This window comes from Oncorhynchus tshawytscha, linkage group LG15 (assembly GCF_018296145.1).
Source record: "Oncorhynchus tshawytscha isolate Ot180627B linkage group LG15, Otsh_v2.0, whole genome shotgun sequence".
In the NCBI taxonomy this organism is placed as follows: domain Eukaryota; kingdom Metazoa; phylum Chordata; class Actinopteri; order Salmoniformes; family Salmonidae; genus Oncorhynchus; species Oncorhynchus tshawytscha.
The window spans coordinates 40014954-40040946 of NC_056443.1; the positions used below are offsets into that span (position 1 = coordinate 40014954).

A 25993-nucleotide genomic window follows, 5' to 3' on the forward strand; every position below is an offset into this window, starting at 1 on the left:
AATAATTCCAGAATGACGAATGAACAAACTGAATACAGTTTACACACACAGTTCACCCAGACACACATGCACAAGTGCTGAGCAATTTGTACGATTGTAAAAAATATGTTAAGATCAATAATGTTTTGTTGTATTTTTTAACATTAAATGCACTATGCATTATGTGGGTTGAATGCTGTAACACAGAATAAAACAATGAACCCCCTAGAGTCTATTGACACACTGCTGCTTCAATCTAACTAACATAATAAAATATTCCCAGTCTAAATCCGTCAGTTTAAACTAGAGATATCTGTTGTTTAGCTGTGTCTCATTCCACAGCGTCCGCCTGTCGCACCACCGGATCTTCTGTGGAAAGTGGCAGAGCTACAGAACGGTTTGTCAGACCAGGAGACATCCCGGAAATACGAACAGTTTGGGCCACAAAGCCAACGGTTTGTCAGACCAGGAGACATCCCGGAAATACGAACAGTTTGGGCCACAAAGCCAACGGTTTGTCAGACCAGGAGACATCCAGGAAATACGAACAGTTTGGGCCACAAAGCCAACGGTTTGTCAGACCAGGAGACATCCAGGAAATACGAACAGTTTGGGCCACAAAGCCAACGGTTTGTCAGACCAGGAGCCGAACAGTTTGGGCCACAAAGCCAACGGTTTGTCAGACCAGGAGACATCCAGGAAATACGAACAGTTTGGGCCACAAAGCGAATGGTTTGTCAGACCAGGAGACATCCAGGAAATACGAACAGTTTGGGCCACAAAGCCAACGGTTTGTCAGACCAGGAGACATCCAGGAAATACGAACAGTTTGGGCCACAAAGCCAACGGTTTGTCAGACCAGGAGACATCCAGGAAATACGAACAGTTTGGGCCACAAAGCGAACGGTTTTTGCTACGACCCCCACAAGTGTCTAAAGGTAACAAATTAATGGAAGTATGGAGGCAGTTTTGTGCCAATAAAAATAAGCGGTTAAAATGTGTTAAAAAGATATATATATATTTCCTGCACTTTCTTAGATTTCCTAGATACAGGACAGACACTTCAAAAACCTTATTGCTTATGGTTTATCTTTTGACTGTCTATTTTACATTTATGAATTGTTATTCAATGCGTTCTATGGGCTATATTAGTAAAGGCCAAATTCAATATTTTATCAAATAAAAAAATGTGATACCTAAGGCGTCCTAAAATTAAAAAACAAACCGTTAATAAATTACACGACCCTCATAGACTTCAAATACACCTCTGCTGTTTTCAACCATGATCTCAGTGATCACTGCCTCGTTGCCTGCATCTGTAATGGGTCTGCGGTCAAATGACCTCCACTCATCACTGTCAAACGCTCCCAAAAACACTTCAGCGAGCAGGCCTTTCTAATCGACCTGGCCCGGCTATCCTGGAAGGATATTGACCTCATTCCGTCAGTAGAGGATGCCTGGTTATTCTATAAAAGTGCTTTCCTCACCATCTTAAATAAGCATGCTCCGCTCAAAAAATGTAGAACAAATATAGCCCTTGGTTCTCTCCAGACCTGACTGCCCTTGACCAGCACAAAAACATCCTGTGGCGGACTGCACTAGCATCGAATAACCCCCCTGATATGCAACTTTTCAGGAACGTTAGGAACCAATATGCACAGGAAGTTAGGATAGCTAAGGCAGAAACATTACGTAGCACAAACTCCAAAAAGTTCTGGGATACTGTAAAGTCCATGGAGAATAAGAGCACTTCCTCCCAGCTGCCCACTGCATTGAAGCTAGGAAACACTGTCACCAATGATAAATCCACTATAATTGAGAATTTCAATAAGCATTTTTCTACGGCTGGCCATGCTTTCCACCTGGCTACCCCTACCCCGATCAACAGCCCTGCACCCCCTGCAGCAACTCGCCCAAGTCTCCCACATTTCTCCTTCACCCAAATCCAGACAGCTGATGTTCTGAAAGAGCTGCAAAATCTGGACCCCTACAAATCAGCCGGACTAGATAATATGGACCCTCTCTTTCTAAAATGATTTGGCGAAATTGTTGCAACCCCTATTACTACCCTGTTCAACCTCTCTTTTGTATCGTCTGAGATTCCCAAAGATTGGAAAGATGCCCCTCTTCAAAGGGGGAGACACTCTAGACCCAAACTGCTACAGACCTATATCCATCCTGCCCTGCCTTTCTAAAATCTTTGAAAACCAAGATAATTAACAGATCACCGTTTACGGATTTGGGGTTGTACCTGGTGGGTTCATTGATAATTTGTGTGAGATTGAGGGCATCAAGTTTAGAATGTAGAATGGCCAGGGTGTTAAGGATGTCCCAGTTTAGGTCACCTAACAGAATGAACTCTGAAGATAGATGGGGGACAATCCATTCACATATGGTGTCCAGGGCACAGCTGGGTGCAGAAGGTGGTCTATAGCAAGCGGCAATGGAGAGAGACTTGTTTCTGGAAAGGTGGATTTTTAAAAGTAGAAGCTCAAATTGTTTGGGCACAGACCTGGATAGTAAGACAGAACTCTCCAGGCTATCTCTGCAATAGATTGCAACACCGCCCCCTTTGGCAGTTCTATCTTGTCCCTAGCCGCGTCCTCAGAGTATGCACAGTCCAGCTGGCTGGTGTGTCTATGGACATATTCAAACTCTCATTAACCCAGCCTGCTTTCCCTAAATGCTTCCAGATGGCCACCATTGTTCCTGTACACAAGAAAGCGAAGGTATCTGAACGAAATGACTGTCGCCCTGTAGCACTCACTTCTGTCATCATGAAGTTCTTTGAGAGACTAGTCTAGGATCATATCACCTCTACCTTACCTGTCACCTTAGACCCACTTCAATTTGCTTACTGCCCCAATAGGTCCACTGCACACTGCCCTATCCCATCTGGACAAGAGGAATACCTATGTAAGAATGCCTTTCAATGACTATAGCTCAGCATTCAACACCATAGTACCCTCCAAGCGCATCATTAAGATTGAGGCCCTGGGACTGAACCCAGCCGTGTGCAACTGGGTCTTGGACTTCCTGACGGGCCGCCCCCAGGTGGTGAAGGTAGGAAACAACACCTCCACTTCACTGATCCTCAACAAGGGTGCTACAGCGCCTCTTCAACCTCAGGAGGCTGAAGAAATTGGACTTGTCACCTAAAACAGTCACAAACCTTTACAGATGCACAATCAAAAGCATCCTGTCGGCCTGTATCACCGCTTGGTACGGCAACTGCACCGCCCACAACCGCAGGGCTCTCCAGAGGGTGGGGCAAACTACCTGCCCTCCAGGACACCTGCAACACCCGATGTCACAGAAGGCCAAAAAGATCATCAAGGACAACAACCACCCGAGCCACTGCCTGTTCACCCCTCTGTCATCCAGAAGGTGAGGTCAGTACAAAGCTTTTATTCAGACAATGAAATTCTAATGTTTATATATTTTGCATTACTCATCTCATATGCATACTGTATTCTATACTACTTTATCTTAGTCTATGTCGCTCTGACATTGCTCATCCATATATTCATATATTCTTAATTCCATTCCTTTACTAGATTTGTGTGTATTGGGTATATGTTGTGTATATGTATATGTTGTGTATTGTGTATATGTTGTGTATATGTGTGTATTGGGCATATGTATATGTGTGTATTGGGCATATGTTGTATATATGTATATGTGTGTAATGGGTGTATGTTGTGTATATGTATATGTTGTGTATTGGGTATATGTTGTGTATTGTGTATATGTTGTGTATTGGGTATATGTTGTGTATTGTGTATATGTTGTGTATATGTGTGTATTGGGCATATGTATATGTGTGTATTTGGCATATGTTGTATATATGTATATGTGTGTATTGGGTATATGTCTTGTATATGTATATGTGTGCATTGGGTATATGTATATGTGTGTATTGGGTATATGTTGTGTATATGTATATGTGTGTATTGGGTATATGTATATGTGTGTATTGGGTATATGTTGTGTATATGTATATGTGTGTATTGGGTATATGTGTGTATATGCTGTGTATTGGGTATATGCTGTGTATTGGGTATATGTTGTGTATTGGGTATATGTTGTGTATTGGGTATATGTGTGTATCGTGTATATGTGTGTATCGGGTATATGTTGTACATTGTGTATTTGTTGTGTATTGGGTATATGTGTGTATTGGGTATATGTGGTGTATTGGGTATATGTTGTGTATATGTAGATATGTGTATTGGGTATATGCGTGTATTGGGTATATGCTGTGTGTATGTATATATGTGTATTGGGTATATGTTGTGTATTGGGTATATGTTGTGTATATGTATATATGTTGTGTGTATGTATATATGTGTATTGGGTATATGTGTATGTGTGTATTGGGTATATGTATATGTGTGTATTGGGTATATGTGTATGTGTGTATTGGGTATATGTATATGTGTGTATTGGGTATATGTTGTGTGTATGTATATATGTGTATTGTGTATATGTGTATGTGTGTATTGGGTATATGTTGTGTATTGGGTATATGTTGTATGTATGTATATGTGTGTATTGGTTATATGTATATGTGTGTATTGGTTATATATATATGTATATGTTGTGTATGTGTTTGTATTGGGTGTATGTTGTGTATATGTATATATTGGGTATATGTATATGTGTGTATTGGGTATATGTTTTGTGTATGTATACGTGTGTATTGGGTATATGTTGTGTATTTGTATATGTATATATTGGGTATATGTTGTGTATATGTATATATTGGGTATATGTTGTGTATATGTATATATGTGTATTGGGTATATGTATATGTGTGTATTGGGTATATGTTGTGTATATGTATATGTGTGTATTGGGCATATGTGGTGTATATGGGCGGGGGCGGGGGCGTATGCCTTAAGGCCAACGTGACATGGTGTGATGAAAGAAACATACAGGAACTCAAATCCTTCTGTTCACCTGATTTAGAATTCCTCACAATCAAATGTAGACCGCATTATCTACCAAGACAATTCTCTTCGATTATAATCACAGCCGTATATATCCCCCCCCAAGCAGACACATCGATGGCTCTGAACGAACTTTATTTAACTCTCTGCAAACTGGAAACGATTTGTCCGGAGGCTGCATTCATTGTAGCTGGGGATTTTAACAAGGCTAATCTGAAAACAAGACTCCCTAAATTTTATCAGCATATCGATTGCGCAACCAGGGGTGGAAAGACCTTGGATCATTGTTACTCTAACTTCCGCGACGCATATAAGGCCCTGCCCCGTCCCCCTTTCGGAAAAGCTGACCACGACTCCATTTTGTTGATCCCTGCCTACAGACAGAAACTAAAACAAGAAGCTCCCACGCTGAGGTCTGTCCAACGCTGGTCCGACCAAGCTGACTCCACACTCCAAGACTGCTTCCATCACGTGGACTGGGAGATGTTTCGTATTGCGTCAGACAACAACATTGACGAATACGCTGATTCGGTGTGCGAGTTCATTAGAACGTGCGTTGAAGATGTCGTTCCCATAGCAACGATTAAAACATTCCCTAACCAGAAACCGTGGATTGATGGCAGCATTCGTTTGAAACTGAAAGCGCGAACCACTGCTTTTAATCAGGGCAAGGTGTCTGGTGACATGACTGAATACAAACAGTGCAGCTATTCCCTCCGCAAGGCTATTAAACAAGCTAAGCGTCAGTACAGAGACAAAGTAGAATCTCAATTCAACGGCTCAGACACAAGAGGCATGTGGCAGGGTCTACAGTCAATCACGGACTACAGGAAGAAATTCAGCCCAGTCACGGACCAGGATGTCTTGCTCCCAGGCAGACTAAATAACTTTTTTGCCCGCTTTGAGGACAATACAGTGCCACTGACACGGCCTGCAATGAAAACATGCGGTCTCTCCTTCACTGCAGCCGAGGTATCCCCACTGCCCAGACGGCATCCCCAGCCGTGCCCTCAGAGCATGCGCAGACCAGCTGGCCGGTGTGTTTACGGACATATTCAATCAATCCCTATACCAGTCTGCTGTTCCCACATGCTTCAAGAGGGCCACCATTGTTCCTGTTCCCCGTAGCACTCACATCCGTCATCATGAAGTGCTTTGAGAGACTAGTCAAGGACCATATCACCTCCACCCTACCTGACACCCTAGACCCACTCCAATTTGCTTACCGCCCAAATAGGTCCACAGACGATGCAATCTCAACCACACTGCACACTGCCCTAACCCATCTGGACAAGAGGAATACCTATGTGAGAATGCTGTTCATCGACTACAGCTCGGCATTCAACACCATAGTAACCTCCAAGCTGGGTCTCGACCCCGCCCTGTGCAACTGGGTACTGGACTTCCTGACGGGCCGCCCCCAGGTGGTGAGGGTAGGCAACAACATCTCCTCCCCGCTGATCCTCAACACTGGGGCCCCACAAGGGTGCGTTCTGAGCCCTCTCCTGTACTCCCTGTTCACCCACGACTGCGTGGCCACGCACGCCTCCAACTCAATCATCAAGTTTGCGGACGACACAACAGTGGTAGGCTTGATTACCAACAACGACGAGACGGCCTACAGGGAGGAGGTGAGGGCCCTCGGAGTGTGGTGTCAGGAAAATAACCTCACACTCAACGTCAACAAAACTAAGGAGATGATTGTGGACTTCAGGAAACAGCAGAGGGAACACCCCCTATCCACATCGATGGAACTGTAGTGGAGAGGGTAGCAAGTTTTAAGTTCCTCGGCATACACATCACAGACAAACTGAATTGGTCCACTCACACAGACAGCATCGTGAAGAAGGCGCAGCAGCGCCTCTTCAACCTCAGGAGGCTGAAGAAATTCGGCTTGTCACCAAAAGCACTCACAAACTTCTACAGATGCACAATCGAGAGCATCCTGGCGGGCTGTATCACCGCCTGGTACGGCAACTGCTCCGCCCTCAACCGTAAGGCTCTCCAGAGGGTAGTGAGGTCTGCACAACGCATCACCGGGGGCAAACTACCTGCCCTCCAGGACACCTACACCACCCGATGTTACAGGAAGGCCATAAAGATCATCAAGGACATCAACCACCCGAGCCACTGCCTGTTCACCCCGCTATCATCCAGAAGGCGAGGTCAGTACAGGTGCATCAAAGCTGGGACCGAGAGACTGAAAAACAGCTTCTATCTCAAGGCCATCAGACTGTTAAACAGCCACCACTAACATTGAGTGGCTGCTGCCAACACACTGACACTGACACTGACTCAACTCCAGCCACTTTAATAATGGGAATTGATGGGAAATGATGTAAATATATCACTAGCCACTTTAAACAATGCTACCTTATATAATGTTTACATACCCTACATTATTCATCTCATATGCATATGTATATACTGTACTCTATATCATCGACTGCATCCTTATGTAATACATGTATCACTAGCCACTTTAACTATGCCACTTTGTTTACGTACTCATCTCATATGTATATACTGTACTCGATATCAGCTACTGTATCTTGCCTATGCTGCTCTGTACCATCACTCATTCATATATCCTTATGTACATATTCTTTATCCCCTTACACTGTGTATAAGACAGTAGTTTTGGAATTGTTAGTTAGATTACTTGTTGGTTATTACTGCATTGTCGGAACTAGAAGCACTCGCATTAACATCTGCTAACCATGTGTATGTGACAAATAAAATTTGATTTGATTTGATTTGATTTGATATGTATATGTGTGTATTTGGTATATGTTGTGTGTATGCATATGTGTGTATTGGGTATATATTGTGTGTATGTATATGCGTGTATATGTATATATTGTGTATATGTATATATTGGGTATATGTATTTGTGGTGTATTGGTTATATGTTGTGTATATGTATATGTGTGTATTGGGTATATGTTGTGTATTGGGTATATGTTGTGTATTGGGTATATGTGTGTATCGTGTATATGTGTGTATCGGGTATATGTGGTGTATTGGGTATATGTGGTGTATTGGGTATATGTGTGTATTGGGTATATGTGGTGTATTGGGGTTATGTTGTGTATTGGGTATATGTGTGTATTGGGTATATGTGTGTATTGGGTATATGTGGTGTATTGGGTATATGTGGTGTATTGTGTATATGTTGTGTATTGGGTATATGTTGTATATATGTATATGTGTGTATTGGTTATATGTATATGTGTGTATTGGTTATATATATGTATATGTTGTGTATATTGGGTGTATATGTGTGTTTTGGGTAGATGTTGTGTGTATGTGTTTGTATATGTATATGATTTATATGTATATGTATAGGGTATATTTTTGTATATGTATATGTTGTGTATATGTATATGTGTGTTTTGGGTATATGTTATATTTTTGTATATGTGTTTGTATATGTTTGTGTTATATGTATATATGTATATGTATATGTATATATTGGGTATATGTTGTGTATATGTATATGTGTGTATTGGGTATATGTTGTGTATATGTATATGTATATATTGGGTATATGTTGTGTGTATGTGTTTGTATATATTGGTTATATGTATATGTATATATTTTTGTATATGTTGTGTATTGGGTATATGTTGTGTATTTGTATATGTTGTGTATTGGGTATATGTTGTGTATATGTATGTGTGTATTGAGTATATATATATGTATATATTGGGTATATGTATGTGTATATATTTGGTATATATATATATATGTATATATTGGGTAAATGTTGTGTATTATTGCACTGTCAGAGCTAAAACATTACGCAGTTAGATCTGATCTCTAGAGAAACTGTGCAATATGTTAAAAGAAAGAAAGAAAAACACTATGGAATTCAAATAATTCAAGGACATTAGTCAACTAGTTGTTTAAAACCCCCCAATTATGACTTTTTCTGTGAATTGCTCAGCACTAACACACCCAAACACAGAGACACACCACAATACCTTACCTATAGCGAGTTGAGATAGCGTGCAGTTCATCCGATCAGCCAGAGGGTGGAGCTCTTTGATCTTGGCCAGCTGTTTCTGTCCCTCCTCACTGAATATTCGATCCTTCATCCACACATAGCCCTGCAAACACACACACACACACACACACACACACACACACACACACACACACACACACACACACACACACACACACACACACACACACACACACACACACACACACACACACACACACACACACACACATAGTTTGTATAACTGGGCTTATTGATGTCTGGTAATGGATAGCCATATTGGTGTTGTCTCAGAGAATGGATGAATTCTACTGCAGGTTAGTTTATATGAAATGTCCAGCGGTATTAATACAGCCAGCTACAGTTCCAGCTCCCTTTATTCTCTCTCTCTCTCTCAGAGAATGTGAGCCCTAGGACCATGCGTCAGGACTACCTGGCCTGATGACTCCTTGCTGTCCCCAGTCCACCTGGCCGTGCTGCTGCTCCAGTTTCAACTGTTCTGCCTGCGGCTATGGAACCCTGACCTGTACATCGGACGTGCTACCTGTCCCAGACCTGCTGTTTTCAACTCTCTAGAGACAGCAGGAGCGGTAGAGATACTCCTAATGATCGGCTATGAAAAGCCAACTGACATTCCCTCCTGAGGTGCTGACCTGTTGCACCCTCGACAACCACTGTGATTATTATTATTCGACCCTGCTGGTCATCTATGAACGTTTGAACATCTTGGCCATGTTCTGTTATAATCTCCACCCGGCATAGCCAGAAGAGGACTGGCCACCCCTCATAGCCTGGTTCCTCTCTAGGTTTCTTCCTAGGTTTCGGCCTTTCTAGGGAGTGTTTGGAGTTTTAGGCTGAGTTTCTGTACAGCATTTTGAGATATCAGTTGTATGTAAGAAGGGCTTTATAAATAAATTTGACTGATTTGTTCCAATTTGACTGATCTGGTCCAGAAATCTGAAAATACCATAAAAACATATTTGTAAAAAATAAGAAAGTGTGTGTGTGTGTTGGTACGTGCGGGTTGTTGTGTCTGTACCTTCATGGCAGCTCTAGAGTCTTCAGGAACTCCGTTGTTGTATTTCCCTGATATCAGACCTCCAGCTAGAGGGGACCACGTCATCACTCCTACACCTGAGGAACAGATAGATACTAAAGGCTCTATTCAATCTGTAACCCTGATATCAGACCCCCAGCTAGAGGGGACCACATCCTCTATCCTACACCTGGGATTAAAGCTGCAATGTGTAACTTTTTGGGTGACCGGCCAAATTCACATAGAAATGTGAGTAATAGATCTGTCATTCTCATTGAAAGGAAGTCTAAGAAGTGGTTGATGTGTTCTATTTTTGCAATTTCTATGCTGAAATGTCATTTTTGCCTCTTTTAATTTCAGTTTTGCACACCAGCTTCAAACTGTTGAAAATACAATATTTTTGGATATTGAAAACATATTTCTCAACGGTTTAGAAGGTACAATGATTCTCTTCAACAGTGGTTCCCAAACGTTTTATAGTCCTGTACCCATTTCAACCTCCAGCTGCGTACCCCCTCTAGCACCAGGGTCAGCGCACTCTCAAGTTTAGTTTTTTGCCATCATTGTAAGCCTGCCACACACACACTATAAGATACATTTATTAAACAGAAGAATGAGCGCGAGTTTGTCACAACCCGGCTCGTGGGAAGTGACAAAGAGCTCTTATAGGACCAGGGCACAAATAATAATAAAATAATAATCAATAATTTTGCTCTTTATTTAGCCGTCTTACATATAAAACCTTATTTGATGAAAATTGTGAATCACCACAGGTTAATGAGAAGGGAATGCTTGAAAGGATGCAACTCTGCAACGTTGGGTTGTATTGGAGAGAGTCTCAGTCTTAAAATCATTTTCCACACACAGTCTGTGCCTGTATTAAGTTAGTGAGTACCGAGAAGCCACTCTCACATAGGTACGTGGTTGGACATCAGTGTCTTAGCAGCGCAATTTGCCAAGGCAGGATACTCTGAGCGCAGCCCAATCCAGAAATCTGGCAGCGGCTTCTGATTAAATTACATTTTCACATAACTGCTTGCTGCAATTTCAATGAGGCTCTCTTGTTCAGATATCGATAAGTGGTCTGGAGGCATGAAAGGGAATCCAGTTGTTTGTGTCATCCGTTTCTGGAAAGTACCTACGTAATTGAGCACCCAACTCACTCAGGTGCTTCGCTATATCACATTTGACATTGTCCGTAAGCTTGAGTTAATTTGCACACAAAAAATCATACAATGATGGAAAGACCTGTTTGTTGTCCTTGTTAATGAAGACAGAGAAGAGCTCCAACTTCTTAATCATAACCTCAATATGGTCCCGCATGTTCAATATAGTTGAAGAGTCCCTGTCCTAGATTCAGATCATTCAGGGGAGAACAAACATCACCCAGATAGGCCAGTCGTGTGAGAAACTCGTCATCATGCAAGTGGTCAGACAAAGTGAAAATTATGGTCAGTAAAGAAAACTTTAAGCTCTTCAATTAAAAAAACGTGTCAATACTTTGCCCCTTGATAACCAGCCCACCTCAGTATGTTGTAAAAGTGTTACATGGTCGCTGCCCATATCATTGCATAATGCAGAAAACACACGGTAGTTCAGGGGCCTTGCTTTAATGAAGTTAACCATTTTCACTGTAGTGTCCAAAATGTCTTTCAAGCTGTCATCATTAGCCTAGTTATAGTTACATAATCATGATTAGTCTAGTTATAGTTAGATCAACCAATACATCATCACTAAATCAAATCAAATGTATTTGTCACATACACATGGTTAGCAGATGTTAATGCGAGTGTAGCGAAATGCTTGTGCTTCTAGTTCCGACAATGCAGTAATAACCAACAAGTAATCTAACCTAACAATTCCAAAACTACTGTCTTATACACACAAGTGTAAGGGGATAAAGAATATGTACATAAATATATATGAATGAGTGATGGTACAGAACAGCATAGGCAAGATGCAGTAGATGGTATCGAGTACAGTATATATATATGAGATGAGTAATGTAGGGTATGTAAACAATGTGGCATAGTTTAAAGTGGCTAGTGATAAATGTATTACATTTTTTTATTTTACTAGGCAAGTCAGTTAAGAACAAATTCTTATTTTCAATGACGGCCTAGGAACAGTGGGTTAACTGCCTGTTCAGGGGCAGAACGACAGATTTGTATCTTGTCAGCTCGGGGGTTTGAACTTGCAACCTTCCGGTTACTAGTCCAACGCTCTAAACACTAGGCTACCCTGCCGCCCCGTAAAGATGCAGTAGATGATATAGAGTAAAGTATATACATATACATATGAGATGAGTAATGTAGGGTATGTAAACATTATAATAAGTAGCATTGTTTAAAGTGGCTGGTGATATACAGTATTTTACATCAATTTCCATCAATTCCCATTATTAAAGTGGCTGGATGTTAGTGGTGGCTGTTTAACAGTCCGAGGGCCTTGAGATAGAAGCTGTTTTTCAGTCTCTCGGTCCTTGCTTTGATGCACCTGTACTGACCTCGCCTTCTGGATGATAGTGGGGTGAACAGGCAGTGGCTCGGGTGGTTGTTGTCCTTGATGATCTTTATGGCCTTCCTGTGACATCAGGTGGTGTAGGTGTCCTGGAGGGCAGGTAGTTTGCCCCCTGTGATGCGTTGTGCAGACCTCACTACCCTCTGGAGAGCCTTACGGTTGTAGGCAGAGCAGTTGCCATACCAGGCGGTGATACAGCCCGCCAGGATGCTCTCGATTGTGCATCTGTAGAAGTTTGTGAGTGCTTTTGGTGACAAGCCAAATTTCTTCAGCCTCCTGAGGTTGAAGTGGCGCTGCAACGCCTTCTTCACAATGCTGTCTGTGTGGGTGGACCAATTCAGTTTGTCTGTGATGTGTATGCCGAGGAACTTAAAACTTACTACCCTCTCCACTACTGCCCCATCGATGTGGATAGGGGGGTGCTCCGTCTGCTGTTTCCTGAAGTCCACAATCATCTCCTTAGTTTTGTTGACGTTGAGTGTGAGGCTATTTTCCTGATACCACACTCCGAGGGCCCTCACCTCCTCTCTGTAGGCCGTCTCATCGTTGTTGGTAATCAAGCCTACCACTGTAGTGTCGTCCGCAAACTTGATGATTGAGTTGGAGGCGTGCGTGGCCACGCAGTCGTGGGTGAACAGGGAGTACAGGAGAGGGCTCAGAACGCACCCTTGTGGGGCCCCAGTGTTGAGGATCAGCGGGGTGGAGATGTTGTTACCTACCCTCACCACCTGGGGGCGGCCCGTCAGGAAGTCCAGTACCCAGTTGCGCAGGGCAGGGTTGAGACCCAGGGTCTCGAGCTTGATGACGAGTTTGGAGGGTACTATGGTGTTAAATGCTGAGCTGTAGTCGATGAACAGCATTCTCACATAGGTATTCCTCTTGTCCAGATGGGTTAGGGCAGTGTGCAGTGTGGTTGAGATTGCATCGTCTGTGGACCTATTTGGGCGGTAAGCAAATTGGAGTGGGTCTAGGGTGTCAGGTAGGGTGGAAGTGATATGGTCCTTGACTAGTCTCTCAAAGCACTTCATGATGACGGAAGTGAGTGCTACGGGGGCGGTAGTCATTTAGCTCAGTTACCTTAGCTTTCTTGGGAACAAGGACAATGGTGGCCCTCTTGAAGCATGTGGGAACAGCAGACTGGGATAAGGATTGATTGAATATGTCCGTAAACACACCAGCCAGCTGGTCTGCGCATGCTCTGAGGACGCGGCTGGGGATGCCGTCTGGGCCTGCAGCCTTGCGAGGGTTAACACGTTTAAATGGTTTACTCCCGTAGGCTGCAGTGAAGGAGAGACCGCATGTTTTCGTTGCAGGCCGTGTCAGTGGCACTGTATTGCCCTCAAAGTGGGCAAAAAAGTTATTTAGTCTGCCTGGGAGCAAGACATCCTGGTCCGTGACGTGGCTGGTTATCTTTTTGTAATCCATGATTGTCTGTAGACCCTGCCACATACTGTACCTCTTGTGTCTGAGCCATTGAATTGCAACTCTACTTTGTCTCTATACTGACGCTTAGCTTGTTTGATTGCCTTGCGGAGGGACTAGCTACACTGTTTGTATTCGGTCATGTTTCCGGTCACCTTGCCCTGGTTATAAGCAGTGGTTCGGCTTTCAGTTTCACGCGAATGCTGCCATCCATCCACGGTTTCTGGTTTGGGAATGTTTTAATCATTGCTATGGGAACGACATATTCAATGCACTTTCTAATGAACTCGCTCACCGAATCAGAGTATTCGTCAATGTTGTTGTTGGACGCAGTGCGGAACATATCCCAGTCCACGTGATGGAAGCAGTCTTGGAGCGTGGAATCAGATTGGTCGGACCAGCGTTGAACAGACCTGAGCGCGGGAGCTTCTTGTTTTAGCTTCTGTCTGTAGGCAGGGAGCAAAAAGGCCTTATATGCGTCGCGGAAGTTAGAATAGCAATGATCCAAGGTTTTACCAGCCCTGGTTGCGCAATCGATATGCTGATACAATTTAGGGAGTCTTGTTTTCAGATTAGCCTTGTTAAAATCCCCAGCTTCAATGAATGCAGCCTCAGGATATGTGGTTTCCAGTTTGCAAAGAGTCAAATAAAGTTTGTTCAGAACCATTTATGTGTCTGCTTGGGGGGGAATATATACGGCTGTGATTATAATCGAAGAGAATTCCCTTGGTAGATAATGCGGTCGACATTTGATTGTGAGAAATTCTAAATCAGGTGAACAGAAGGACTTGAGTTCCTGTATGTTGTTGTGACCACACCACGTCTCGTTAACCATAAGGTATACGTCCCCGCCCCTCTTCTTACCAGAAAGATGTTTGTTTCTGTCGGCGCGATGCGTGAAGAAACCAGCTGGCTGCACCAATTCCGTTAGCGTGTCTCGAGTGAGCCATGTTTCCGTGAAGCAAAGAATGTTAGGGTCTCTGATGTCCCTCTGGAATGCTACCCTTGCTGGGATTTCATCAACCTTGTTGTTAAGAGACTGGACATTGGCGAGAAGTATGCTAGGGAGTGGTGTGCGATGTGCCCGTCTCCGGAGCCTGACCAGAAGACCGCTTCGTTTCCCTCTTTTACAACGTCTTTGCTTTGGGTCGCAGGCTGGGATCCATTCCGTTGTTCCGGATGAAAGGCAGAACACAGGGTCCGCTTTGGGAAAGTCATATTCCTGGTCGTACTGATGGTGAGTTGACGTTGCTCTTATATTCAGTAGTTCTTCTCGACTGTATGTAATGAAACCTAAGATGACCTGGGGTACTAATGTAAGAAATAACACGTAAAAAAACAATAAACTGCATAGTTTCCTAGGAACGCGAAACGAGGCGGCCATCTCTGTCGGTGCCGGAAGTAACGACTAGTAGTCTAGTTATAGTTAGATCAACCAATACATCATGGGTAGTCTAGGTAACTAACCCTGAGCTCCGTAGCTTGCTTCGTAGTGTACCCCTCTGGTGACAGACAGTTTGACACACACTGTGAAGGGCCTCCCGAGTGCCGCAGTGGTCTAAGTCACTGCATCGCAGTGCTAGCTGTGCCACTAGAGATTCTGGGTTCGAGGCCAGGCTCTGTCGCAGCTGACCGCGCCCGGGAGGCCCATGGGGTGGTGCACAATTGGCCCAGCCTTGTCCGGGTTAAGGGAGGGTTTGGCCGGCAGAGACTTTCTTGTCCCATATCCCACTAGCGACTTCTATGGTGGGCCGCCTGCAGTGCACGCTGACATGGTCGCCAGGTGCACAGTGTTTCCTCCGACACACTGGAGTGGCTGGCTTCCGGGTTGGATGTGCGCTGTGTCAAGAAGCAGTGCGGCTTGGTTGGGTTGTGTTTCATAGGACGCACGGCTCTCTACCTTCGCCTCTCCCGAGTTTGTAGGGGAGTTGCAGCGATGAGACAAGACTGTAACTACCAATTGGATAACACAAAATTTGGGAGAGAAAAAGCCTGTGTAGTGAGACACTAACCACCATCCCCTTGTATCTCTGTTAGTCTATTGGCTGGGATGCCAGTGAGATGTTCAACTAGGAGACATACGGAGTCACCTCCAGCTTCCTCTCCATGTACACGTGAGTATCCTCTCTTCAGCTCCTCAATGTCTTTTTAGAAGGTTTAGAAATGCATTATTTGCCTCGACAAGCAGCCCATTTCCAACCAGAATACCTGTATTTATACCCCCCCCCAGTACCACCACCTCGTCTCACTGAAGAACGATGAAGGCAAGACTGAGGAGTACAAGAGCAAAACCATGGTCTAAGAGAGAGAGAGGAGACATGAATGAGTGGTGTTGAGGAGTACAGTACCATGGTCTAAGAGAGAGAGGAGACATGAATGAGTGGTGTTGAGGAGTACAGTACCATGGTATAATAGAGAGAGGAGACATGAATGAGTGGTGTTGAGGAGTACAGTACCATGGTCTAAGAGAGAGAGGAGACATGAATGAGTGGTGTTGAGGAGTACAGTACCATGGTATAATAGAGAGAGGAGACATGAATGAGTGGTGTTGAGGAGTACAGTACCATGGTCTAAGAGAGAGAGGAGACATGAATGAGTGGTGTTGAGGAGTACAGTACCATGGTCTAAGAGAGAGAGAGGAGACATGAGGGCAGGTGAGTCGCCAGAGGAATCACAAACATACACTATGTCTGCAAGTAGAGGATCACTAGTTTGAGCCCAGTGAGGGACAGGGACAGTAGAGGATCACTAGTTTGAGCCCAGTTTGAGCCCACCTCTCCTCTCCTCACCTCTCCTCTCCTCACCTCTCCTCACCTCTCCTCATCTCTCCTCATCTCACCTCTCCTCACCTCTCCTCACCTCTCCTCTCCTCTCCTCATCTCTCCTCACCTCACCTCTCTTCACCTCATCTCTCCTCACCTCACCTCTCCTCACCTCACATCTCCTCACCTCTCCTCACCTCTCCTCACCTCACCTCTCCTCACCTCTCTTCACCTCTCCTCTCCTCACCTCACCTCACCTCACCTCACCTCACCTCACCTCACCTGGCTACTGTATGTAGACATGATCCAACTCTGAACACATTGACAACACTTCAATATATGTTTGTTGCCTGTATGTGTTTGCTTTCTTTGCCAACCAGAAGCATGTACTTTTGATATGAGAGCGCTGTGTTGCTATAGTTTGCAAACAAGTAATTGTGACACTATTTATGTTTTTCAGGTGATCACAGTGGCAGTCTGTCATGGTGACAGTCTATCAACTAGTTCTCAGAATCCAATTAGTTTATTCAGGTGTGTTAGCTGGTGTTAGGGTTAGTTTCTTAGTTTATTTGGGTGTGTTAGCTGGGGTTAGTTTAGTAGTTAATTAGTTTATTCAGGTGTGTTAGCTGGGGTTAGGGTTAGTTTATTAGTTATTTAGTTTATTCAGGTGTGTTAGCTGGGGTTAGTTTATTAAGGTGTGTTAGCTGGGGTTAGGATTACTTTATTAGTTTATTAGTTTATTCAGGTGAATTAGCTGGGGATAGTTTATTAGTTAATTAGTTTATTCAGGTGTGTTAGCTGGGGTTAGTCTATTAGTTCATTAGTTTATTCAGGTGTGTTAGCTGGGGTTAGTTTATTAGTTAATTAGTTTATTCAGGTGTGTTGGCTGGGGTTAGTTTATTAGTTCATTAGTTTATTCAGGTGTGTTAGCTGGGGTTAGTTTATTAGTTCATTAATTTATTCAGGTGTGTTAGCTGGAGTTGGTTTATTAGTTAATTAGTTTATTCAGGTGTGTTAGCTGGGGTTAGTTTATTAGTTAATTAGTTTATTCAGGTGTGTTAGCTGGGGTTAGTATATTAGTTCATTAGTTTATTCAGGTGTGTTAGCTGGGGTTGGTTTTTAGTTAATTTGTTTATTCAGGTGTGTTAGCTGGGGTTAGGGTTAGTTTATTAGTTAATTAGTTTATTCAGGTGTGTTAGCTGGGGTTAGTATATTAGTTCATTAGTTTATTCAGGTGTGTTAGCTGGGGTTAGTTTATTAGTTAATTAATTTATTCAGGTGTATTAGCTGGGGTTAGTTTATTAGTTAATTAGTTTATTCAGGTGTGTTAGCTGGGGTTAGTTTATTAGTTAATTAGTTTATTCAGGTGTGTTAGCTGGGGTTAGGGTTAGTTTATTAGTATATTCAGGTGTGTTAGCTGGGGTTAGTTTATTAGTTCATTAGTTTATTCAGGTGTGTTAGCTGGGGTTAGTTTATTAGTTAATTAGTTTATTCAGGTGTGTTAGCTGGGGTTAGTCTATTAGTTCATTAGTTTATTCAGGTGTGTTAGCTGGGGTTAGTTTATTAGTTCATTAGTTTATTCAGGTGTGTTAGCTGGGGTTAGTTTATTAGTTAATTAGTTTATTCAGGTGTGTTAGCTGGGGTTAGTTTATTAGTTAATTAGTTTATTCAGGTGTGTTAGCTGGGGTTAGTTTATTAGTTCATTAGTTTATTCAGGTGTGTTAGCTGGGGTTAGTTTATTAGTTCATTAGTTTATTCAGGTGTGTTAGCTGGAGTTGGTTTATTAGTTCATTAGTTTATTCAGGTGTGTTAGCTGGGGTTAGTTTATTAGTTATTTAGTTTATTCAGGTGTGTTAGCTGGGGTCAGGGTTAGTTTATTAGTTAATTAGTTTATTCAGGTGTTAGCTGGGGTTAGGGTTAGTTTACTAGTTAATTAGTTTATTCAGGTATGTTAGCTGGGGTTAGTTTATTAGTTAATTAGTTTATTCAGGTGTGTTAGCTGGGGTTAGGGTTAGTTTATTAGTTTATTCAGGTGTGTTTGCTGGGGTTAGTTTATTAGTTATTTAGTTTATTCAGGTGTGTTAGCTGGGGTTAGGGTTAGTTTATTAGTTAATTAATTTATTCAGGTGTGTTAGCTGGGGTTAGGGTTAGTTCATTAGTTAATTAGTTTATTCAGGTGTGTTAGCTGGGGTTAGTATATTAGTTCATTAGTTTATTTAGGTGTGGTAGCTGGGGTTGGTTTATTAGTTATTTAGTTTATTCAGGTGTGTTAGCTGGGGTTAGTGTTTGTTTATTAGTTCATTAGTTTATTCAGGTGTGTTAGCTGGGTTAGTTTATTGGTTAATTTGTTTATTCAGGTGTGTTAGCTGGGTTAGGGTTAGCTTATTAGTTAATTAGTTTATTCGGGTGTGTTAGCTGGGGTTAGTTTATTAGTTAATTAGTTTATTCAGGTGTGTTAGCTGGGGTTAGGGTTAGTTTATTAGTATATTCATGTGTGTTAGCTGGGGTTAGTTTATTAGTTCATTAGTTTATTCAGGTATGTTAGCTAGGGTTACTTTATTAGTTAATTAGTTTATACAGGTGTATTAGCTGGGTTTAGTTTATTAGTTAATTAGTTTATTCAGGTGTGTTAGCTGGGGTTACTTTATTAGTTCATTAGTTTATTCAGGTGTGTTAGCTGGGGTTAGTTTATTCGTTATTTCGTTTATTCAGGTGTGTTAGCTGGGGTTAGTCTATTAGTTCATTAGTTTATTCAGGTGTGTTAGCTGGGTTAGTTTATTAGTTAATTTGTTTATTCAGGTGTGTTAGCTGGGTTAGGGTTAGTTTATTAGTTCATTAGTTTATTCGGGTGTTAGCTAGGGTTACTTTATTAGTTAATTAGTTTATACAGGTGTATTAGCTGGGGTTAGTTTATTAGTTAATTAGCTTATTCAGGTGTGTTAGCTGGGGTTAGTTTATCAGTTCATTAGTTTATTCAGGTGTGTTAGCTGGAGTTGGTTTATTAGTTAATTAGTTTATTCAGGTGTGTTAGCTGGGGTTAGTTTATTAGTTATTTAGTTTATTCAGGTGTGTTAGCTGGGGTTAGGGTTAGTTTATTAGTTAATTAGTTTATTCAGGTGTGTTAGCTGGGGTTAGGGTTAGTTTATTAGTTCATTAGTTTATTCAGGTATGTTAGCTGGGGTTAGTTTATTAGTTAATTCGTTTATTCAGGTGTGTTAGCTGGGGTTAGGGTTAGTTTATTAGTTCATTAGTTTATTCAGGTGTGTTAGCTGGGGTTTAGGGTTAGTTTATTAGTTTATTAGTTTATTCAGGTGTGTTTGCTGGGGATAGTTTATTAGTTATTTAGTTTATTCAGGTGTGTAAGCTGGGGTTAGGGTTAGTTTATTAGTTAATTCGTTTATTCAGGTGTGTTAGCTGGGGTTAGGGTTAGTTCATTAGTTAATTAGTTTATTCAGGTGTGTTAGCTGGGGTTAGTATATTAGTTCATTGGTTTATTTAGGTGTGTTAGCTGGGGTTGGTTTATTAGTTAATTCGTTTATTCAGGTGTGTTAGCTGGGGTTGGTTTATTAGTTAATTAGTTTATTCAGGTGTGTTAGCTGGGGTTAGGGTTTGTTTATTAGTTTATTAGTTTATTCAGGTGTGTTAGCTGGGTTAGTTTATTAGTTAATTTGTTTATTCAGGTGTGTTAGCTGGGTTAGGGTTAGTTTATTAGTTCATTCGTTTATTCGGGTGTGTTAGCTAGGGTTACTTTATTAGTTAATTAGTTTATACAGGTGTATTAGCTGGGGTTAGTTTATTAGTTAATTAGCTTATTCAGGTGTGTTAGCTGGGGTTAGTTTATTAGTTCATTAGTTTATTCAGGTGTGTTAGCTGGAGTTGGTTTATTAGTTAATTAGTTTATTCAGGTGTGTTAGCTGGGGTTAGTTTATTAGTTATTTAGTTTATTCAGGTGTGTTAGCTGGGGTTAGGGTTAGTTTATTAGTTCATTAGTTTATTCAGGTATGTTAGCTGGGGTTAGTTTATTAGTTAATTCGTTTATTCAGGTGTGTTAGCTGGGGTTAGGGTTAGTTTATTAGTTCATTAGTTTATTCAGGTGTGTTAGCTGGGGTTTAGGGTTAGTTTATTAGTTTATTCAGGTGTGTTTGCTGGGGATAGTTTATTAGTTATTTAGTTTATTCAGGTGTGTAAGCTGGGGTTAGGGTTAGTTTATTAGTTAATTCATTTATTCAGGTGTGTTAGCTGGGGTTAGGGTTAGTTCATTAGTTAATTAGTTTATTCAGGTGTGTTAGCTGGGGTTAGTATATTAGTTCATTGGTTTATTTAGGTGTGTTAGCTGGGGTTGGTTTATTAGTTAATTCGTTTATTCAGGTGTGTTAGCTGGGGTTAGGGTTTGTTTATTAGTTCATTAGTTTATTCAGGTGTGTTAGCTGGGTTAGTTTATTCGTTAATTTGTTTATTCAGGTGTGTTAGCTGGGTTAGGGTTAGCTTATTAGTTAATTAGTTTATTCGGGTGTATTAGCTGGGGTTAGTTTATTAGTTAATTAGTTTATTCAGGTGTGTTAGCTAGGGTTAGTTTATTAGTTAATTAGTTTATTCAGGTGTATTAGCTGGGGTTAGTTTATTAGTTAATTAGTTTATTCAGATGTGTTAGCTGGGGTTAGTTTATTAGTTAATTAGTTTATTCAGGTGTGTTAGCTGGGGTTAGGGTTAGTTTATTAGTATATTCAGGTGTGTTAGCTGGGGTTAGTTTATTAGTTCATTACTTTATTCAGGTATGTTAGCTAGGGTTACTTTATTAGTTAATTAGTTTATACAGGTGTATTAGCTGGGTTTAGTTTATTAGTTAATTAGTTTATTCAGGTGTGTTAGCTGGGGTTAGTTTATTAGTTAATTAGTTAATTCAGGTGTGTTAGCTGGGGTTAGTCTATTAGTTCATTAGTTTATTCAGGTGTGTTAGCTGGAGTTGGTTTATTAGTTAATTAGTTTATTCAGGTGTGTTAGCTGGGGTTAGTTTATTAGTTAATTAGTTTATTCAGGTGTGTTAGCTGGGGTTAGTTTATTAGTTAATTAGTTTATTCAGGTGTGTTAGCTGGAGTTGGTTTATTAGTTAATTAGTTTATTCAGGTGTGTTAGCTGGGGTTAGTTTATTAGTTATTTAGTTTATTCAGGTGTGTTAGCTGGGGTTAGGGTTAGTTTATTAGTTAATTAGTTCATTCAGGTGTGTTAGCTGGGGTTAGAGTTAGTTTATTAGTTAATTAGTTTATTCAGGTGTGTTAGCTGGGGTTAGGGTTAGTTTATTAGTTAATTAGTTTATTCAGTTATGTTAGCTGGGGTTAGTTTATTAGTTAACTAGTTTATTCAGGTGTGTTAGCTGGGGTTAGGGTTAGTTTATTAATTAATTAGTTTATTCAGGTGTGTTAGCTGGGGTTAGTTTATTAGTTAATTAGTTTATTCAGGTGTGCTAGCTGGGGTTAGGGTTAGTTTTTTAGTTTATTAGTTTATTCAGGTGTGTTAGCTGGGGTTAGTTTATTAGTTCATTAGTTTATTCAGGTGTGTTAGCTGGGGTTATTTTATTAGTTAACTAGTTTATTCAGGTGTGTTAGCTGGAGTTGGTTTATTAGTTAATTAGTTTATTCAGGTGTGTTAGCTGGGGTTAGTTTATTCGTTATTTCGTTTATTCAGGTGTGTTAGCTGGGGTTAGGGTTAGTTTATTAGTTAATTAGTTTATTCAGGTGTGTTACCTGGGGTTAGGGTTAGTTTATTAGTTAATTAGTTTATTCAGGTGTGTTACCTGGGGTTAGGGTTAGTTTATTAGTTAATTAGTTTATTCAGGTATGTTAGCTGGGGTTAGTTTATTTGTAAATTAGTTTATTCAGGTGTGTTAGCTGGAGTTGGTTTATTAGTTAATTATTTTATTCAGGTGTGTTAGCTGGGGTTAGTTTATTAGTTCATTCGTTTATACAGGTGTATTAGCTGGGGTTAGTTTATTAGTTAATTAGTTTATTCAGGTGTGTTACCTGGGGTTAGTTTATTAGTTCATTAGTTTATTCAGGTGTGTTAGCTGGGGTTAGTTTATTTGTAAATTAGTTTATTCAGGTGTGTTTATTAGCTGGAGTTGGTTTATTAGTTAACTAGTTTATTCAGGTGTGTTAGCTGGAGTTGGTTTATTAGTTAATTAGTTTATTCAGGTGTGTTAGCTGGGGTTAGGGTTAGTTTATTAGTTAACTAGTTTTTCAGGTGTGTTAGCTGGCGTTAGGGTTAGTTTATTAGTTAATTAGTTTATTCAGGTGTGTTAGCTGGGGTTAGGGTTAGTTTATTAGTTTATTAGTTTATTCAGGTGTGTTAGCTGGGGTTAGTTTATTAGTTAATTTAGTTTATTTCAGGTTGTTAGCTGGGGTTAGTTTATTAGTTCATTAGTTTATTCAGATGTGTTAACTGGGGTTAGGGTTAGATTATTAGTTAATGAGTTTATTCAGGTGTGTTAGCTGGGGTTAGTTTATTAGTTCATTAGTTTATTCAGGTGTGGTGTTGTGTTAGCTGGGGTTGGTTTATTAGTTAACTAGTTTATTCAGGTGTGTTAGCTGGAGTTGGTTTATTAGTTAATTAGTTTATTCAGGTGTGTTAGCTGGGGTTAGGGTTAGTTTATTAGTTAATTAGTTCATTCAGGTGTGTTAGCTGGGGTTAGGGTTAGTTTATTAGTTAATTAGTTTATTCAGGTGTGTTACCTGGGGTTAGGGTTAGTTTATTAGTTAATTAGTTTATTCAGGTGTGTTAGCTGGGGTTGGTTTTTATTTGTAAATTAGTTTATTCAGGTGTGTTAGCTGGAGTTGGTTTATTAGTTAATTATTTTATTCAGGTGTGTTAGCTGGAGTTGGTTTATTAGTTAATTTGTTTATTCAGGTGTGTTAGCTGGGGTTAGTTTATTAGTTCATTAGTTTATTCAGGTGTGTTAGCTGGGGTTAGGGTTAGTTTATTAGTTAATTAGTTTATTCAGTTATGTTAGCTAGGTTAGTTTATTTATTAGTTAATTAGTTTATTCAGGTGTGTTAGCTGGGGTTAGTTTATTAGTTCATTAGTTTATTCAGGTGTGTTAGCTGGGGTTATTTTATTAGTTAACTAGTTTATTCAGGTGTGTTAGCTGGAGTTGGTTTATTAGTTAATTAGTTTATTCAGGTGTGTTAGCTGGGGTTAGTTTATTAGTTAATTAGTTTATTCAGGTGTGTTACCTGGGGTTAGGGTTAGTTTATTAGTTAATTAGTTTATTCAGGTATGTTAGCTGGGGTTAGTTTATTAGTTAATTAGTTTATTCAGGTGTGTTAGCTGGGGTTAGGTTTAGTTTATTAGTTTTTTAGTTTATTCAGGTGTGTTAGCTGGGGTTGGTTTATTTGTAAATTAGTTTATTCAGGTGTGTTAGCTGGAGTTGGTTTATTAGTTAATTATTTTATTCAGGTGTGTTAGCTGGGGTTAGTTTATTAGTTCATTCGTTTATACAGGTGTATTAGCTGGGGTTAGTTTATTAGTTAATTAGTTTATTCAGGTGTGTTACCTGGGGTTAGTTTATTAGTTCATTAGTTTATTCAGGTGTGTTAGCTGGGGTTAGTTTATTAGTTATTTCGTTTATTCAGGTGTGTTAGCTGGGGTTAGGGTTAGTTTATTAGTTAACTAGTTTATTCAGGTGTGTTAGCTGGGGTTAGGGTTAGTTTATTAGTTAATTCGTTTATTCAGGTGTGTTATTTGGAGTTAGGGTTAGTTTATTAGTTTATTAGTTTATTCAGGTGTGTTAGCTGGGGTTAGTTTATTAGTTAATTCGTTTATTTCAGGTGTGTTAGCTGGGGTTAGTTTATTAGTTCATTAGTTTATTCAGATGTGTTAACTGGGGTTAGGGTTAGATTATTAGTTAATGAGTTTATTCAGGTGTGTTAGCTGGGGTTAGTTTATTAGTTCATTAGATTATTCAGGTGTGTTAGCTGGGGTTAGTTTATTAGTTAACTAGTTTATTCAGGTGTGTTAGCTGGAGTTGGTTTATTAGTTAATTAGTTTATTCAGGTGTGTTAGCTGGGGTTAGGGTTAGTTTATTAGTTAATTAGTTCATTCAGGTGTGTTAGCTGGGGTTAGGGTTAGTTTATTAGTTAATTAGTTTATTCAGGTGTGTTACCTGGGGTTAGGGTTAGTTTATTAGTTAATTAGTTTATTCAGGTGTGTTAGCTGGGGTTGGTTTATTTGTAAATTAGTTTATTCAGGTGTGTTAGCTGGAGTTGGTTTATTAGTTAATTATTTTATTCAGGTGTGTTAGCTGGAGTTGGTTTATTAGTTAATTTGTTTATTCAGGTGTGTTAGCTGGGGTTAGTTTATTAGTTCATTAGTTTATTCAGGTGTGTTAGCTGGGGTTAGGGTTAGTTTATTAGTTAATTAGTTTATTCAGTTATGTTAGCTGGGGTTAGTTTATTAGTTAACTAGTTTATTCAGGTGTGTTAGCTGGGGTTAGGGTTAGTTTATTAATTCATTAGTTTATTCAGGTGTGTTAGCTGGGGTTAGTTTATTAGTTAATTAGTTTATTCAGGTGTGCTAGCTGGGGTTAGGGTTAGTTTTTAGTTTATTAGTTTATTCAGGTGTGTTAGCTGGGGTTAGTTTATTAGTTCATTAGTTTATTCAGGTGTGTTAGCTGGGGTTATTTTATTAGTTAACTAGTTTATTCAGGTGTGTTAGCTGGAGTTGGTTTATTAGTTAATTAGTTTATTCAGGTGTGTTAGCTGGGGTTAGTTTATTCGTTATTTCGTTTATTCAGGTGTGTTAGCTGGGGTTAGGGTTAGTTTATTAGTTAATTAGTTTATTCAGGTGTGTTAGCTGGGGTTAGTTTATTAGTTAATTAGTTTATTCAGGTGTGTTAGCTGGGGTTAGGGTTAGTTTATTAGTTATTTAGTTTATTCAGGTGTGTTAGCTGGGGTTAGTTTATTTGTAAATTAGTTTATTCAGGTGTGTTAGCTGGAGTTGGTTTATTAGTTAATTATTTTATTCAGGTGTGTTAGCTGGGGTTAGTTTATTAGTTAATTCGTTTATACAGGTGTATTAGCTGGGGTTAGTTTATTAGTTAATTAGTTTATTCAGGTGTGTTACCTGGGGTTAGTTTATTAGTTCATTAGTTTATTCAGGTGTGTTAGCCTGGGTTAGTTTATTAGTTATTTTGTTTATTCAGGTGTGTTAGCTGGGGTTAGGGTTAGTTTATTAGTTAACTAGTTTTTTCAGGTGTGTTAGCTGGCGTTAGGGTTAGTTTATTAGTTAATTAGTTTATTCAGGTGTGTTAGCTGGGGTTAGG

General features: G+C 40.3%; 1 protein-coding gene across 1 annotated transcript in view; it reads right to left on the reverse strand.

Moving 5' to 3' along the window:
* The window catches only part of LOC121839353 (voltage-gated potassium channel subunit beta-2-like), a 169923-nt gene that overhangs the window by 13907 nt on the left and 130023 nt on the right, over positions 1 to 25993 (reverse strand). The window contains exons 11-12 of the mRNA XM_042297834.1: positions 9980 to 10074; positions 8923 to 9043 (exon numbers count right to left, since the gene is read on the reverse strand). Of these exons, the coding sequence (XP_042153768.1) occupies positions 8923 to 9043; positions 9980 to 10074 (216 nt within the window). The remainder of the gene's footprint in view (positions 1 to 8922; positions 9044 to 9979; positions 10075 to 25993) is intronic.